Source organism: Phycodurus eques, chromosome 12, assembly GCF_024500275.1.
Source record: "Phycodurus eques isolate BA_2022a chromosome 12, UOR_Pequ_1.1, whole genome shotgun sequence".
NCBI lineage: Eukaryota > Metazoa > Chordata > Actinopteri > Syngnathiformes > Syngnathidae > Phycodurus > Phycodurus eques.
Window position 1 is genome coordinate 13622038 of NC_084536.1, and position 17937 is coordinate 13639974.

The 17937-nt window shown below is 40.0% G+C and overlaps 1 protein-coding gene across 1 annotated transcript; it reads right to left on the reverse strand.

Annotated features, from left to right (window-relative positions):
• Positions 1-683: 683 nt before the first annotated feature.
• On the reverse strand, positions 684-17479 carry sucla2 (succinate-CoA ligase ADP-forming subunit beta). Its single transcript, XM_061692306.1, has 11 exons — positions 17375-17479; positions 14593-14788; positions 12503-12602; positions 11037-11199; positions 10031-10159; positions 8892-9030; positions 8613-8774; positions 5904-6046; positions 5699-5819; positions 4937-5025; positions 684-4849 (listed from the first exon to the last, which is right to left on the reverse strand). The coding sequence occupies exons 1-11, from the start codon at positions 17456-17458 to the stop codon at positions 4775-4777; spliced, it is 1401 nt and encodes a 466-aa protein (XP_061548290.1). The 5' UTR covers positions 17459-17479; the 3' UTR covers positions 684-4774.
• Positions 17480-17937: the final 458 nt, after the last annotated feature.

Sequence of the window (17937 nt, forward strand, 5' to 3'; positions counted from 1 at the left end):
TGTTGTGAGGCTATTCGGGAAGAGGTGAGACAGGCTCTCGGTGAGGTCCCCTCCTCTCGGCCTTGGGTCCTCGCCTTCCTCTTTCCTCTTCTGGTGCCCTCGCCCGTCATTGTTCGTGACAGGCGCTTGACATGGGCTCGCTTTGGGGGTTGGCCAAAAACAGTAACATTAAATCAATTGTCAATAATATATATATATATATTTATTAAAATATTATTAATGATTTAATTATTACATTAAAATGAAAACTATTTTTCATATTTTACATACCTCAATTTCTTTTTCTTCAAACACGCTGGCCCATCTGTCAGCTTTCAAAGTGAAATGTGGCACTATGCGTGAGTGGTTTGTGCGGCGCTGCTATAAACAAACACCTCAGTTGCATTAGTGTAAGACTGGAACACGCACTCCAAATAAATTGGATTACTCAGCATTACAATTCTCTTTCATCTCACGGGTTTCTTTTGAAATCATTTTCTTCATATTCATCTTCAATCATTGGGCCTGATATCAATTATTCAACCACTTCTTCACTCTTTTGGCACCTAAATTGCATTCTCTGGTGATGATTTCGCTGACATCTTTGCTGCGTGTAATGAACGCGCAAGGACGCACGCACACAGGCACGCGCGCGCGCACGCACGCACACACACAAAGAAAAAAGGCACAAATACACACCCCCTCATGTCCTGTCTTTATTTTTCTTGTGTTTAATGAGTAAAGAAGAAGAAATATCTTACAGAGGCAGAGCATCACTTTGGTTATTTACAACATTTCATTCACATCGCTTGTGTCACGGAAACAAACAACCCAAGAAACAACCCAAAAGGGTGGTGGGGGGTTCACGTCCCACGTGGCATGATGGCGGCGGAACATAAGTGATGGGGCTGCATAACGAGAGCTCACAACATATCATTATCGGTCTTGGTACAGTATTGATAGTGCCACGTGTTGTATCATTTCCCTCATGGTACAGGGTTGACAGGCAATTGTCGTAAAGATGTTTCGCGATGAGTTTTTTTCTTTATGTATCTCTCTGTATCACAATACCACTGTGATACCGTTGGTAAATTCTGTGATACTGTATAATAATATCGTTGATAAATGTTGCAATATTGTATCATTATATAGCTATCTTGGACCAAATATTGCGATATTGTATCGCAATACCATCACTATCGTTAGCCAAATATTGCAGTACCATATTGCAATACTATTGTCAAAATTGTGATTTATAGTCCTAATAATTTCACTATCTTTGGCCAAATCTCACGATTTTGTATAAAGAAACTGTTGTCATCAAAGATTGTGATACCATATCATAATACAGTAATTTTAGATCATGATAGAATGGTTGACTCATACTCCAATATCATATGGTGATATCGCTACATTTTCACAAATATCATGATATTGCACAGACCATTACAGTGATCTCATATCAGGATATTATCGCTCTCATTGGCTCAATATTGCAATAATGTATTATGCATTATCATGATCAAATATTGCAAAATTGTATTTTAATATCACTGTTATTGACTGAATATTGTGATATCGTATTGTAAGCAGCGTTAGATATCATAATATCATATATATATAGCAAATAGTGCAATATCATATTGGAATACATCCATCCATTTTCCGTACTGCTTATCCTCACTAGGGTCGCGGGCATGCTAGAGCCTATCCTAGGTATCTTCGGGCGAGAGGCGGGGTACACCTTGAACTGGTCGCCAGCCAATCGCAGGGCACATATAAATAAACAACCATTCACACTCATGGACAATTTAGAGTCCTCAATTACATGTTACATGTTTTTGGGATGTGGGAGGAAACCGGAGTACCTGGAGAAAGCCCAGACAGGCACGGGGAGAACATGCAAACTCCACACAGGTGAGGCAGGATTTGAACCCGGGTCCTCAGAACTCTGAGGCAGATGTTCTAACCAGTCTTCCGCCGTATTGGAATACAAACATTACCAAATATTGCAATGTCATATCATGATACCGTGTCTATCTGTGGCCGAACATCGGACTGTGATAGCATGTGCAACTTTGGCTGAAAATTGTGTCGTGATACTGTCTCTTTCATTAGCAAAATATCGTATTGAGATTCAGTCTTTATATTATTTAAATACTGTCCAAACACCGTGATACTAATAGCTAACACTGGCCAAATATCGCAATATTGTATTGTGATAGTATTGCTACCTTTGTCCAAATATTGTGATATGAATCGCTATTGATCAAATACAGATTTTGTATTATGATACTGTCTCTATCGTGGTTGTCCAAATATAGAGATGTAGCCTCTATTAAGGATTACTCTTGTTACGTCGAAGCAAATAAATATAAAGCAAGGAAGAGCAATTCCAGTGTTGGCTTGTAACGTGTGAAAAAAGTAAGAGAACGCGAAAGCTGCCGTGCGACATTTTAGCCTCCCGCGTAATAACGCCTTTTAATCAAAAGGACATTTTTAATTTTAAATCCCACGAGGTGATTTAGTGTTGTGACAACTCCAAATTTAGACTCGCTCGCTCTCCCCGGGGGAGCAGAAGCTGAATCTGCTGCTTCTTCACGAAAAAGAAAAAAACAAAGGTCCATTACAGCAGCGCTGAATAATTCACCAGGATGAGATCAGTGTCGATAGCAGCTAACACGTGAGAGGAACTGGAGGGGGAAGACAAATGGGGACTTTTAGCGTGGAGCTAAATTGGGAATACCGTGAGGTAACTTTTCAAATATGTTGTCATCATGAAACAATGTCACAGCGTATCACTATCTCTCGTGGTTCAGTATTGGTACACTAGTGTCAAGTTTAAATTTTGTGATGGATTGTATCCTCGTTTCTCAATATCGTAATAGTATCATTATCTCAATCCAAACATCAAATATCACAATTCCTTGCATCATTAGCTCTCCTGGTACGGTATCGCTACACTGGCATCAAATACTGATTTTGCATCGTGATACTCCCTCTACATGACGGTATCACTATTGAAGCATATAAATAGAAATACATTTTAAGATATTTTCGCTATTATTGGCCAATTATTGAGATATCGTATGTGATAGTGTTGTCACCAATCACCTTTGCTTGAATATCGTGGTACTAACTGCCAACGTAGGCCAAATACCGTGAAAGTGTTTCTTGATACTGTCGCTAACGTTCGACAAATATTGTATCAGGATAGTATTGCTTATGTTCACCAAATACTGAGACATCGAATCGCGATGCAATATTTGGTCACAGATAAAGTATCGAGATAGTATTACTAACTTTTAAATATCGTGATATTGTATTGTTGGCTACATACTGCAATATCATGATACCACTGTGATTGAATATTGTGATTGTATTACTAACACTGTCCAAATACCCAAATTTCCTGTTGTGACCATGTATTTTTGGCCAAATATCATTATATTGAATCATCATAGCATTGCTACCTTTGTCCAAATATTGTGATATTAATTGCTAAAGTTGGCCTAATACAGTGATATCCTTTTGTGCTACTGTCTCTATTGTTGGCCAAATATTGGCTTATGATCGTTTCACCATCATTGTCCAAAGTTTGAGATATTTTGTCGTGATACTGTCTCAGTATCTTTGATACTGGAGAGTATGGCTTAAGTTGGCCAAATATCCAGACACTGTATCTCAATACAATATTTGGCCAAAGATATAAAGTATCGTGATAATTACAAATATTGTAATATCATATTGTGATACTGCTACAAGTGTTGGCTAAATACTGCAATATCGTGATACTATCGTTATCAAATATAGTGAAAGTATTACTAAAATAGTTCAACCAATGCAACACGAATTGTTAATGTTGGCCAAATATCATAATATCCTGTTGTGACTCTATTGCTGGTCAAACATCATGATATTGTATCGTTAAATTATCTCTACCTTTGTCCAAATAACGTGATGAGTGGCTAACCATGATACTATCACAAATTTCATATTGTGATAGTATGATGTTAATGTGGTTCAAGTAGTGACATTGCAATAATAAGTTATCATGGTCCAAATATAATTTTCACGATTGTGTCGATATTTCAACATCTATTTGCTTTTGATAGTGATACTGCACTCGACAATCATTACGACACAAAATGGCCGCTAACTAATGGAAGTCAAGGCGGGGGGTAGCCTGGGAGGGTTTGGGGGGAATACGGAACATCGCAATCTTCTGCCTGAAACTCACTGCCGCACTGTTGTTTATCAGCATGTTATCCGGGAGGAAATTGAGTCGCTTACCGGTAGAGGCGTTATCGCTCAGCCACATTTGCTCGTGGGGTTGCCATACGGGGAACAGTTTTGCTATACGACTATCATTTCCTGCTGTATTTTATGGTCCAAATGGCTTCCATGACAATTCATCTCCATTGGAAATCACAAAAATAAGCAGCCACCGTGTAGTAAGGATTGTGTATGTGTCGTGGAGTGAAGGGTGTGTGTGTGTGTGTGTGTGTGTGTATAGTTTGCTGCATGCATATGAAAGTGTCTGTAGTGACTAACGCACGTGTGAATGTGTAGTGTGGAGTGTGTATGTATAGTTTGGGGTGTGTATGTATAGTGTGGAGTGTGTACTTGTGCGCATTAAAGTGTGTAAATACGTTGAGGAAAAGAAGCAAAAAAAGCTAGTGAATGTGTAATAGCGCCACCATCAGGCCACAGAGGAAGGAGGTGGGTCTACTTCTGGAAGGGGAGTGTCCTGGTGAGGTCAAACAGGAAGTGCTTGCGGAAGAGGGGAAGGAGATCAGATAGGAAGTTGAAAGGTGATGTCCACTTGCGCTTCCTTCGCCAGTGAGACGATTTCCGAAAGCCTTACCACCTGGCAACACGTGGCAATATATAATACGGCGTTTACTCTAACCTAGTGTATGATACTGTGTGTGTGTGTGTGTGTGTGTGTGTGTACCATTTTGGCAGCTTCGTCCAAGTCGTCGCAGGCCAGGATTTTCAGCGGGCTGGCAGCGATCAAAGCTTTGGCGTCGTCCACACGTGTGCCTAATGACCATTGTGGCCATGAAAAGCAACAGTTAGCAGTGACACCCATTTGGCAGGGTTTTTCCTCTCATAGGAAATTCGGAGGTGACACACCTATGCCTAATTTCGTAAAGCCATCATAAAATGGATATTACACACACCGTATGCTTTTGGCTGTTCAGAGGGGAAAACCCCTCGATATTGGCATATGAAATCATCATCTTTCATGGTACATTATCAATACACAAGGATCAAATATTGATACAGAGATGTACTGCATAATTTTTTTCAACAGCAAAATCAAATCTCAATAATGTGATTTATCGTATCGCTATCTTTCACGGTTCAGTACAGCATTTGTCTCAACACCGACATCAAATATTTAGGGCTGCAACAACGAATTGATACAATTCGGGAAAAAAAACAATTAAAACATTTAGTTAATAATAAATGTATTACTTTAACAGCTGTGGGGTGTACATGCACCAACCTGTTTATGCACTTTTCTGCACTGTCAATTTGAAATGTCCCTTTTTTCAGTCAAGGGATGGATATTTTTTTTTTCATCCAATTCACTGACTCATTTGAAAAAAAAAAAATACACCGATCAATCAATGATCAAAATATCCGTTAGCTGCAACCCTACAAATATTGATTTCACAATGCATCAAACTGTTGTCTTATTTTTTCGTACCTTGGAGTCGCACGACAATCGGAATCTTGAGGTCCAGTTCTCGGACAGCCATGATGATGCCCTGGGCGATGACATCGCACCTCATGATGCCTCCGAAGATGTTGACCAGGATGGCCTGAACCTGAGAGAACGTTAGCCGCTGACCATTAGCGCATTAGTTCTTGGTGGTAGGGCGTCATGTTTTTCTCCAGCGTGTCATCCTCACCTTCCTGTCAGACGTGATGAGCTTGAAGGCTTCGGTGACTTGGTGGGCGGTGGCCCCGCCGCCCACGTCCAGGAAGTTGGCGGGCGTACCCCCATGCAGCTTGATGATGTCCATAGTGGCCATGGCCAGGCCCGCACCATTCACTAAATTACAGTCACAACTTAGCTTTCAACATTACCTTTACTGATGTTTATAACTACACTTAAATGGACCCATTATTTATAGTTATTTATATTATATATTTGACTTGGACCGGCCATCTTAGGATTCCTAGAATATAATATATACAATCAGTTTCCTAGATCATTACTATTATACGAGTCAGGTATGTTTGCAGAATTAGGGGTAGGACCTGATGTTATTGCTAGGGTTTACACGATCAGGATTTTTGGGGTTGATCAGCGAGTTTAAAAAAACGATGACCGATCACAAGATGGAGCAATGTCTATTTAAATGACTTGTTGATTTACTGTTTGTACTTGTGTACTGTTGACTGAATATCTTCAAAATTATTCTTTTGCAATTTAGACAAAAGGTAAAACAATGACTTCACTGGGGGCATTGAACGATTGGCCACTGAATAAGTTTAAGTTTTCAGTCAGGTCAAACCAACATTACAACATGACAGAAATAATGGGTGCCAACGTAATTAAATTACATTATTGTAATTAAATTACTTTGCACACACCGAAACATTAAAACATGATTCAACAGAGCGCCGGCATGTTTACGTACAACTGTTAGTGCTAGCACAAGCTTGCTAGACTACAGAACGTTTTCTTGCCTGCTTGAGCCCCATCGTATTAAAAGTACGTGAACATACCTCAAGCAATCCATGAATGAAGGTCCTCTATACCGAGTGTCGGTGATGACCACCACCTTATTTTGTTATTTTTCCCTCCACACAATAAATATGTGCGATCTATTGTTGTTGTCATCATCGCCATGGTAACGAGTGTATTCGGTGGCATTTGATTTGACAAGATGAAGCCCAGTGTTGGTAAAAGATGGGATCCAGTGGTATCGGAATACAAGATTTTATTGCAGTGGTCTGACATAGTGCAATCGTGAAAGACCAAATGTGTCTGGTAGTCTGATCCAGGCATTACGTGTTGTCTGTTTGAGGCACTGCAAAAAAGTCCCACACCGCCAAATGTTTTTTATAAACATTACGAAACATTACAGCAAAGAAAGATCAAAATAAGCCAGTGGTTCTCAAGTGTTGTCACCCTGAAACCTGCATTTTTCTGCTGTTGCAAAGTCACGACCCACTTTTATATTATAAATCAAAATAACTGTTTCACATGAGTCTGACGTACCACCAAAAGTATGTCGCAAGCCAGGATGCTCGTTAGCCAGAGGTTGAGCTGCACTTCATTTGTTTAAGGAGTAAACGAGTGACATTCCTGTCGCTTATCTAATATATTCCATGTGGGAACTTGGTACGCCTCTGTCCTGTACTGACTATGACTATGGCCATTATTATAATTATTTACTAGCTGTCTGCAACTCACATAAATGGGTCCACGACCCACCAGTTGAGCATCACAGTCACAAATTACCGATGTAAACGCCGTGAAAGTCCAACAATAAAGGTAAGACCACTTTTAAATTCTGATGTTAGCTTCCAACATTACCTGTAATGTTACATCTAACATTAGCGATAAGAAAGTTACCATCTGACTTTAGAGCTTAGGAAGACTGATGTTAGCTTCTGACATAAGCTACAACATTAACTTCAAACATTACCTCTAATGTTTGCTTCAACCAAACCTCTAACGTTAGCTTCCAAGGTTACCCAACACTGGAGCAAAGAATGATCCTTAGCTACTGTTAGCGCCAACTTTAACTTCCAACATTGAAGCTAAGGCAGACCAACTTTAGTTTCTTTCGTTAGCCTCTGACTTTAGTTTCCCAATTTAGCACTAAAGAAAACCAAGGTGAGCTTCAGATGTTAGCTCCAACTTCCTACATGAGTTACATCTAACGTTAGAGCCAAGGAAGTTAGATTCCAATGTTAGCATCCAATGTTAGAGCTAAGGAAGACCAATGTTAGCTTCGAACTTTACCTCTTATGTTATCGTCAATGTGACCTTGATGTTAGCTTCCAAAGTTAGCTTCCACAGTTAGCATCCAACGATTCCGAAAGGTAGGGCTGTGAATGATCAACGTTAGCTACCAATGTTAGCGCCAACGTTAACTCCCAAGAACAAAGCTACAGAAGACCAACTAGAGCTTTGAACATTAGCCTCTAAAGTTAACTTGTGACATCAGGTGCCAACGTTAGCTTCCAACATTAGTGCCAAGGAATACCAGCATTAGCTTCAGGCGTTAGCATTAGCTGAAAATGTTACCTGGAATGTTAGCGCTAACTTTACCTGAAACGTTAGCTTCCAATGTTAGCTTCCAAGTTTGCTTCCAATGTCACCTAACATTAGCTTCCAAGATTAAAGCTAAGGAAGACCAACTTCAGCTTCCGATGTTAGCTTCTGACATTAAAGAACGGTATCAATCCACAAGGGTCAAGTTTCGATATCGCAATGTACCGTGTCATTATCTGTCATGGTAGAATAAAAATATCAAGGTCAAGTATTGATATTTTTATGTATGAATTTCTCTCAAAGTACAATATTAATCAACACCATCACAAAATAATCGCACAATAAAATTTCTGGATGCTCTTTTTTAAAAAAAATTTTTAATGCATACCCAGGCAGCCGATCGTTCCATCCAGGCCGATGTAGTTGAGGTCAGCCTTGGCCGCCTGGCGGTCTCGGGGATCCTCCTGGGTCCAGTCTTGCAGGTTGAAAACCTCCTTCTGGCGGTAGGCAGCGTTGGAGTCAAAGTTGATCTTGGCATCCATGCACATCACTATGGACAGGAAACTTTTTTTTTTTTTTTTTTTTCTTCGAGGTACGCGCTGTTGCTTGGTCAATATTTTTGAGTTGTGTTTTGTGACTGTGTGTGTGTGTGTGAGCGTGTGTTTACCAATGCCAGAGGAGTCCTCCACCATGGGATTGATCTCCAACATGGAGGCGTCGTACTTGATGAAGACATTATACAGCTTGATCATGTTCTCTGCTGCCTCCTTCTGCAGCAGCTGCGGGAACCCCATCTTCTGTGCCACCTACGGGCCAAACGCACACCGTTTTAAAGATAACCACAGTGCTGACAAATCCACTGGATTTACCAATGACTCTGTTCCTGGCCAAAACATCAGCAACAACATCAGCAGGGACGTCAGATGCATCGAACAACTTCTCGGCAACTTTCTTTGGTGTATGTAGAATTTTCGTGCCTTTTTAAATATGACCTAACTCACAAATAAATAAAAATACAACTTTAATCTCATAATATCATGTTTGTGTTGAGAAAATATAACTATTCTCAGAAGATTACAAATTTATGGGGATATATTGTTTCCAGTAATAGTCATTTTCAGTTGGTCATACAATTCACTTTTGCGTGACGTAAACACTTGAATACACAGGTCATATTGTTTTTCATCAGATGAAATATTAAAGAAAGAGTATTTACTGGAAGCTTTTTCTGATGATTGTAAAATGGAAATAAAAAAATAAAAAGTGTTTCTTTTATTGATCCATCAGTTCTCAATACCACTTATCCTGTTCCGAGTCACGGGGCACTGGCACCCATCCCAGCTGCCTTATGGGGCGAAAGGCGGACTACACCCTGAACTGGTCGCTAGTCAGTCGCAGGACACTTATAGACACGGACAACCATTCACACTCACATTCACACCTTCACTGAGTGGGAACAGAAACCACGCTGGCCACACAAAAGTCAGGCAAATGTACCACTTCCCCGGGGCCCTAGAGCCTATCTTAGCTTACTTTGGCCGAAAGGCACTTGCTTTCATCTTCAGCTAAACAACAACAATAAAAATGAAAGTAGTCAAAAAGTAGAAAAAGTTCACCATCTGGCCTCCAGCAAAGTAAAACTGAAATTGACAGCGGACATACAAAGCAATTTTCCGTGGAAAGAATCATTTCGGATTTAGACATGGTGGAACACACACAAGTCCTCTTTTCAAGCGCCTTTTTTTTGTACAGATTCAGAGCATCTGCAATGTTTTGATTGTTTGTGCTTTTTCCATTGATCCCCACCTTCAGTGCCTGCTCCATTTTAATGCCTTCGACAATGTCAATGGGCTCCTTGACAATGGCGTCGGGATTTTCTGCAGCCACGTCCTCTATGTTGACGCCCCCCTGCGAGCTACCGATCAACACGGGACCCTGTGACACACACACACACACTTCAATAAAATGCGCACTGCCGCATGAATGCTGTATGAAAAAACATTATTACACTAGTCTGACTCTTCCTAACAATGTCCAGTTGGTGTATGTTTTAATAATAGGACGCATTTGAAATGTGCTGCCCTCTCGTGGACTCCCTGAGCCAAGCCGGCTTGTAACTGGAAATATGTCATTATTTATTTTAATTCAAATTATTTAAAAAAATTACACTATTCTGAAAAACCAGCTTGATTCTCACAACTCTCTTTTTCTCTCTCAACATTTTTTTCCTCTCGAAGATGACAATTGACTATTTTTTCTTTAAAAAGACTTCGCTGTTGTGACTTTTTTTTTTTTTTTTTTTAACTTTGTCTGAATAGTTACCCCCCCCCCCAAAAAAAACACTTTGATTAAGATGAAGCTTTTTGTCTTCAAAGAAATCCCCCCCAAATCGCACTTATTGTATTTTTTCCCCCTCAGACTTACTGTAGATTTAAAAAAAAAAAAAAAGACACTCACTTCAATCCCTTAATATTGCAACTTTTAGCCCCCCAGAAAATCTTGACTTTATTCTCGTCGTCTTAAGACTTTTTTAAAAGTAAAAAAATTAAAGACCATTCTTGTAACACAGTCTTTTCTTGTACAAAAAATTCTGACTTTGGTCTCGTAGAATCGTGTACAATTTCTATTTTTTTGTGAAGAAATCTCAACTTTAATTTTTTAAACTTTTTTTTTCTTGTACAAAAAAATATATATACTTTTTAGTCTTAATGTTGGAAAGTTATATTAAAAAAAAAAAAAAAAAAAAAAAAAAAAAAAAAAAAAGGGTTTTCTCACCAAAGAACAAATTTAGTGTCGTAAAATGTCCCCGTACCTGGAAGGACCTCTCCATGGTGATGGCAAAGTAGTACTCCCTGCGCGGGTAGCGTCTCTCGCAGATGAACACCTGGTTACATATGCGACCTGCCTCGCCAGTCTGTTTGGTGTACAGCTTGCGACCGATCATCTGCGAGGAAATGTCCCGCGCCTCCTCGGGCCTGCCGCACGCCACAATGCAAACTGTTATGATCTATTTTCCCAAGTTCCTGTTGCTGTGATTGACAGCGGGCATGTTTATTAAAAAGGTTGTACACAGTTGTATCTTGACTTACAAGTGCCCCAATTTACGAGTTACAAGCCGTCGCTTGGTCGATTTTCTTGCTTTATGTTGCCAGTAGTGGTGCAACAATTAATCACCTAATCAACAATTAATCAGTTATCAGACTAATCGACAACTATTTTGATAGCCGATTAATTGTTATTGTTTTGTTGTTTGTTTATTCTCAGATTTCTGTAGTCTCTTTTGTGTTTAATCAAAATAAGACATTTGCAAACATAAGCTAGCTTTTACTTTGGAAAACAATGATCAACATTTCATGCCAATTCTATGACCAAACTAGTCACTGAATCATAATCAATTTATGTTTATTCATTTTTTGCACTGTCAATTTGAAATGTTCTATTTTTATAGAATAAAAAATTTTTAAATGCATTTTTTTCCATCAATTCGTTGATTAATAAAAATAATAAAGAGACTAGGCCTGATCGATTATTAAAATACAAATTAGCTTCAGATACACCACCTGTGCATCTGAAGCTCACTTGTAACTAAAGTTTTACAGGAAATAAAAAAAAATAATTAACACCCCTTCATGGCACACATCCACACACGAATACTACAGTAATTTCACCGTATAAAAACATCATAAAATCTCTTTTAATGTTCAAGTTGTTTTCAATGGGGAAAATGTATTCGTGGCGGGACGGTGGTCGACTGCCTCACAGTTCTGAGGACCGGGGTTCTAATCCCGGCCCCGCCTGTGTGGAGTTTGCATGTTCTCCCCATCCCTGCATGGGTTTTCTCCGGGCACACCGGTTTCCTCCCACATCCCAAAAACATGTGTGGTAGGTTGATTGAAGACTCTAAATTGCCCTTAAGTGTGAATGTGTGCGCGAATGTGGTGTTTATATGTGCCCTGCGAGTGGCTGGCGACCAGTTCAGGGTGTACCCAGCCTCCAGCACGCCCGCGACACTTGTGAGGATAAAGTGGTACAGAAAATGGACGGATGGAAAATGTATTTGCTATGCGAGGAAACAGTTAGTTAGAGTGTGGTGACGAAACAAATTGAAGTCATAGGTTAAGGTGCCACGACATTTCGCCACGTTTGAGGAAGCCACGCTGAGTACTTTTAACTTTGATTGGGCCTGTGGATTAAGTGAGTCAGTTTTGTTTCCACAGTGACGGTGACATCATCATCATCATCATCATCATCATCATCATGGGGGAGTGAAGCGCTTACGAGTAGACAATCCTGACACCTCCCTTCAGTCCACCTTCGAACGTTCCTTTCCCTCGGCCGCCCGCCAGCACCTGAGCTTTTACCACCAGATCCTTGGAACCTGACACAGATAAATAGTGAAATCATAGCATGGTAGATAGACTTTATTCTCATAATATTGCAACTTTTTTTTTTAAAATTGACTATTCTTGTACTACAGTACTATGACTAGACTTTGCACCGATCTGATCGGCTTGATCGGTATCAGCCAATAATTAGCATTTTATGCTGATCGGTTTTAATGTCATAATTCGCCGAATTGATCGGCTCCGCAAAGGACATTTACTCTACGTCGCCATCGTGTACAGTATATTTGAATCCAAAAGCTAGTTATTAGTTTATTTTTAGCCTTGTTGCGTGTCTTTTGACGGTAGTACTGTAAATATCTGACCGCCAATAAAGTTATTACATTATTATTATTTTTTTTTAAAACATGTCGGCGGTGTGGGACAGACAACACGCCTGAGACAGACAACACGTAATGCCTGGATCAGACTACAAGACAAATTTGGTCTTTCACGATTACACTATGTCAGACTGCGGCAATAAAATCTTGTATTCTGATACCACCGCATCCCATCTTTTACGATCAGTGGGCTATAGCTTGTCAACTCAAACGCAAACGGATACATTCGTTACCATGGCGATGACAACAACAATGGATCGCGCCACGTGTATTATAAGACTAAAATGGGGAAAAACGTGTGTTGGTGGTCACAGGTGCTTGGGAGAGGACTTTCATTCAAGGATTGCTTGAGGTATGTTCATGTACTTTTATTGCGATACGGCTCGCAACCAGGCAACAAAACGTTAATGTAGCCTAGCAAGCTAGTGCTAGCACTAACGGTTGTAGTTCTACATGCCGGCGTTCTGTCGAATCATGCTCTAAAGTTTCTGTGTGAAGTAATTTAATTACAGTAAGTTAGCACCCATTACTTCTGTCATGTTGTAATGTTGGTTTGACCTGACTGATTAGAATACAACCTGACTCGAGATTACTTTTGAAGATACTCAGTACACAAGTATATACAGTAAATGAACAAGTAATTTAAATAGTGATTAGAGACGCATAGCTCCATCTTGTGATCGGACCGGTAATCGTTTTATTTATTTTTATTTATTTTATTTTTAAATTGCTGATCGATCCCTAAAATCCTGATCGTGTAAAGCCGAACTACGACTATTATTACTTTGCAAAAAATGACTTTACTCTGGTAACCTTGCTACTTATGTCTGAAAAAATGCAGAAGAACATGTGCTGCACTTTATAAAAAGGGCTCATCCAATAAAACGACAACACGGCTGTTGTCACCCGATAGCACAGAGACCTGCGTGCCGTGTTTGGCAGCGCTCGTGGCTATTTAAGACGCACACACACAAGAGCTCCGAGGAGTTAAATAATTCAATGAAAACAAACTACCTTCACATAAGGCGCGTCAATAGAATTTTCTAGCAAACAAGCCGAAATAAATAACAAACTAACATGACATTACACATGGGCAAACATGCACTCGCACTTTACACAAATGGTATTTAGCTATTAAACTCACATTGTGACATTTACCAACAATGGTGAATGCTAGGGAATACAGGCAAATTGTAACAGCAAAGTCGAATACTAGCTATAAATAACTGCATTGGGAGAGAAGCAAAAACAGACTTTCTAGGGTTGTCCCAATCCAGTTTAAAAAGATCTTTATTTTGTTGCTGCACTAAATTTGAATTTTTTATTTTTATTTTTTAGATTTTAGTTTGTTTCTTTAGAACAGAATATTTCAATGTCATTTGTTTGCATTATTATTTTGTAACAGCATCTCGAATATGCTATTAAAAGATTTTAGGAAGGGGGGGTGTTTTACACATCTCTAATATTTTCAGTTTCATTTTGACATACAAGACCTCATGCACCCAAGGACAACAACCATAACAGGACATCTCAAACACAGACAATAAACAATACCAATAAATTAAACCAAACAACAAACACTGACCAAGGTGCTTTTACTTTTGTTACACAGAAGACGGAAAGCTGTATGTTTCTTTGTACTGACCGATCTGCTTGGCGACAGTGTAGGCCTCATCTGAAGAGCTGGCCACCAAGCCGGCGGGCACGGAGATGCCGGCGTCTTTCAGCAAGCCGATGCTCATGTACTCGTGCAGGGACAGGCTCCTCTGCTGCTGCTGTTGCATCGGCGGAGACGACGATGACGCATGGCCTCCAAACAGGCTCGGAGAACCCGCCAGAACCTGGACAGACAAAGAGGACCACTTCAAATAAGAGGAACAGGCAATCAGGATAAAATCTGGTTCAGGACAAACAGTACCAGGCAGATTACCCCACCCAGAAACTACAACAGGCAATTAGAGCTAGACAAACATGCACATTACTTGTTGGGCAAAGTGACTCACCAGCTCCAGCAGACGAAGCCCTTTATTTTTATTATTATATTGACGTTTCACACTTTCACCTAGTAGCATTTTTCTCCGTGGGAGTTATCCAATTCCATAAAATGGCACAAAATGGCAACAAAGCATTGTCTAAATAGCAAAGTACCACAATACACAGCTCAAACTTTGAACGTCAGGATGAAGCTAAATTTACTCTGGGTTGTGGAGGAAGTCACGAGAGAATCTTTGCTGCACGTGCACTTCCAGTGCATTTTTTCGAAATAAAATAATCTGTTAGCCATTTATTTTCAGGGTAATGTTGTGAGATGAGTTTGAAATGATAACACACAGCCATTTTCAGTGCAGTTCCACTTTTTGCCAGCCGTTGTAGAGCATTTTGACTGATCTTCCAACACCCACAGAATATTGTGTTCTGTGACTACATAGTCTTTTTTCACAAGAAAAAAAAAAAAAGTTAGTTTCAAGCCTTTTCAGTTATTTAGTTATCAGCAGTAGAACGTAGGTTGATTTTACCAAAGAAATTGGTATCTGATCAAAAAAACTGAGAAATAGCTTTTGTGACACCTCTAACTATCAAACAACAAAAACGAGAATGATAAAATAAAATTTTAGACATACAACTAAGAAACGTGTCGTGATCAGCGCTGATTTACCGCATGGCTCAAGTTAAACGTCAGTGTTTTTTTTATCTCTGCCATTGAACACGACACACTTTCTACTACCTACCGTGACACATACTCTGTTTATACCTATATATTATGTTCGAGTGTCAGGTGCCAAAACATTTCCAACTTGTTAGCATTTCTCTCCTCATAATTGACGTGACAAGCCAAGATTCACCACCTAATCTTTGTCTTCTACTCAAAAGCTGTGCTGATCACAAATCCAAAGTGATGCAACACTACCATCTACTGGTGTTTGTTTGTCATTGCAATGGTTTGCAATCCTGAATTTCTTGTACAAGCTGTATGAGCCCCTCATCCATGCATACCCGTAGAAAAAAAACTTAGTTGACAAATACATACGACGGTGGCAGTAAATCGTTGGATTCCAGTTGACCAGTATAAACGTCCACAGCAGTGAGTGAGGTGGGGTGTCTCTTTCACGTGGGGTACACGTCAGTACACCTTGGTGCTGACGTGTATAGTTGTACTACTTGACGTGAATAAACAAAGAGTTTTAGGATCATTGTTTGTGTCATTACTGTATTTACAGTTAAACTATTAATAGAGAGAAGTATAAACATTTAGGGGATGTCAATTATTCACAGTTTTTCGCTGTTCGCAGCAGAGCTCTGGCACTATCCCCCATGATTAGCCAGCGTTTACAGTATATTAAAGACGTCATCATCGAAATTGGTTTGTACAAGTGAGAAACTTGAACAGAAGTGACTGCAGCAAGAAGAAGAGCAAAACAGGAAGTGGCTATGTTGGTCTGTGTCAGTGTCTTATTGTTGACTGACAGTGAATCGTGCCCTGAATTGAGACATTATGTAAAAGTGCCTTTTTAATGCCTTGGCTAACAGTGTTGGCAGCATCAGCTTCTGATAACAATGTCATAATAAAGTCCTGCAAAGTTTTCTATGTAGTTGTGAGCTGTATTTTTGTTTGGCCATATCATGCGCCAAATGGCTACACTAATTGAGCACTGTTATTCAGTGGTTTGGTGATGAAATGCTGCGTCTGATAATGCAATTAAACATGCCACAGACATTTATTATTGGGCCAATACCAGCCTAATTTCATGTGCGTCGGAAAGAAAGAACAGTCTTTGATCACAATTATCGGTTATTGTGTTATTAATTTAAATTGTATGTATCGAAAGTACTAGTGGTATCGGTACTCTGTATCGGTGAGTACTCAAGAGGAAGTACTCGTTCTGGTATTGGTCTGGAAAAAAAGTGGTATAGATCACCCCTACTTAGTGACACACAAAATTGTGTGTGTGATGCATGAACTAAATACGCTAAACAGCAAAGCACTTGTGTGATCAATTACGACACCAGTTATTAGTTGACGTGTTTACGACAGCTAATGACGACATTCGGTACCTTGTTTACTTGTGTTAGCTCACTGCTTTACTTTTGCTGTGCTGACACATTTAGCTCATGCGTGCGGAGGCTAAACACACTTGTCCAGCTAACTATTTGGAGGTCACTAATATGTCAGCTCGCTGCGCCCATTCAGCCACAAAAAGGCCAACAAGAAAAAGACAAACGGGCGCCTTTGGAGCCCGTTTATGACTTTTCATTCAAGCTGACTTCACACTGGTTCGCATATAACAATAACGAGCAATCTGGCTAATGTCACGTTTGACCCTGTCACATTAGTGACTACTCTGGGGGTCAAAGGAGGCCGTGTCGGCGTCACTCGTAGCGGCCACCTGGCGACTAAAGTCTTCGCTTTCAGGTGGTCAAACACTCACCTTGGAACCGGAGCTAATCGCGCCTCTGGTCCCCGAATTCCTCAGGCTAGCCGTCAAACGGCTGCAGATCAGGGACGTCGCCATGTCTGCTGCTCAGGCGATGACTGGTAGTGCGCATGCGCGGGGCAAAGCAAAACCCAGCTGGTGCCGCCTTTAACAATCTGGGACAATAGAGAACTTTTTCATTGCCGACCCTTTTCCAGCTGGCTGTCACCACGACTAAAATATGTGTATAATATAAACTGTACTGGACCTTAAAACATAGAAATTAATTTAAGCAAAACAAATATTTCTAGTGTTCCTGAAATCAGCAAGGCCATACTGCTATTTTAACAGGAAATTTGCTTTTATTGCGCTTATTTTGTAAATGATAATGCTTCTTCACAATGTCTTGTAAAAGTTGTAACTACAACAACAATGTAAACTAACACTACACACGACCCAGAAAGTTACATCCACTCTCAACGACAGTATGTACCATGTACAATACGGAAACTCGGATATTTCCACTAGTGGTGTGCGATACTGCATATTTCGGTATCAATCCGACAACAATTAAATAC

What these genes read in the sequence shown, in the direction of transcription:
- sucla2 (XM_061692306.1), bottom strand. Translation starts at nt 17,458, where the DNA reads ATGGCGACGTCCCTGATCTGCAGCCGTTTGACGGCTAGCCTGAGGAAT. An exon ending in CCATGGAGAGGTCCTTCCAG is followed by an intron (nt 10,160 to 11,036) that starts GTACGGGGACAT and finishes TGTGTGTCACAG; the next exon opens with GGTCCCGTGTTGATCGGTAG. An exon ending in GATTGTCGTGCGACTCCAAG is followed by an intron (nt 5,026 to 5,698) that starts GTACGAAAAAAT and finishes AATGGTCATTAG; the next exon opens with GCACACGTGTGGACGACGCC.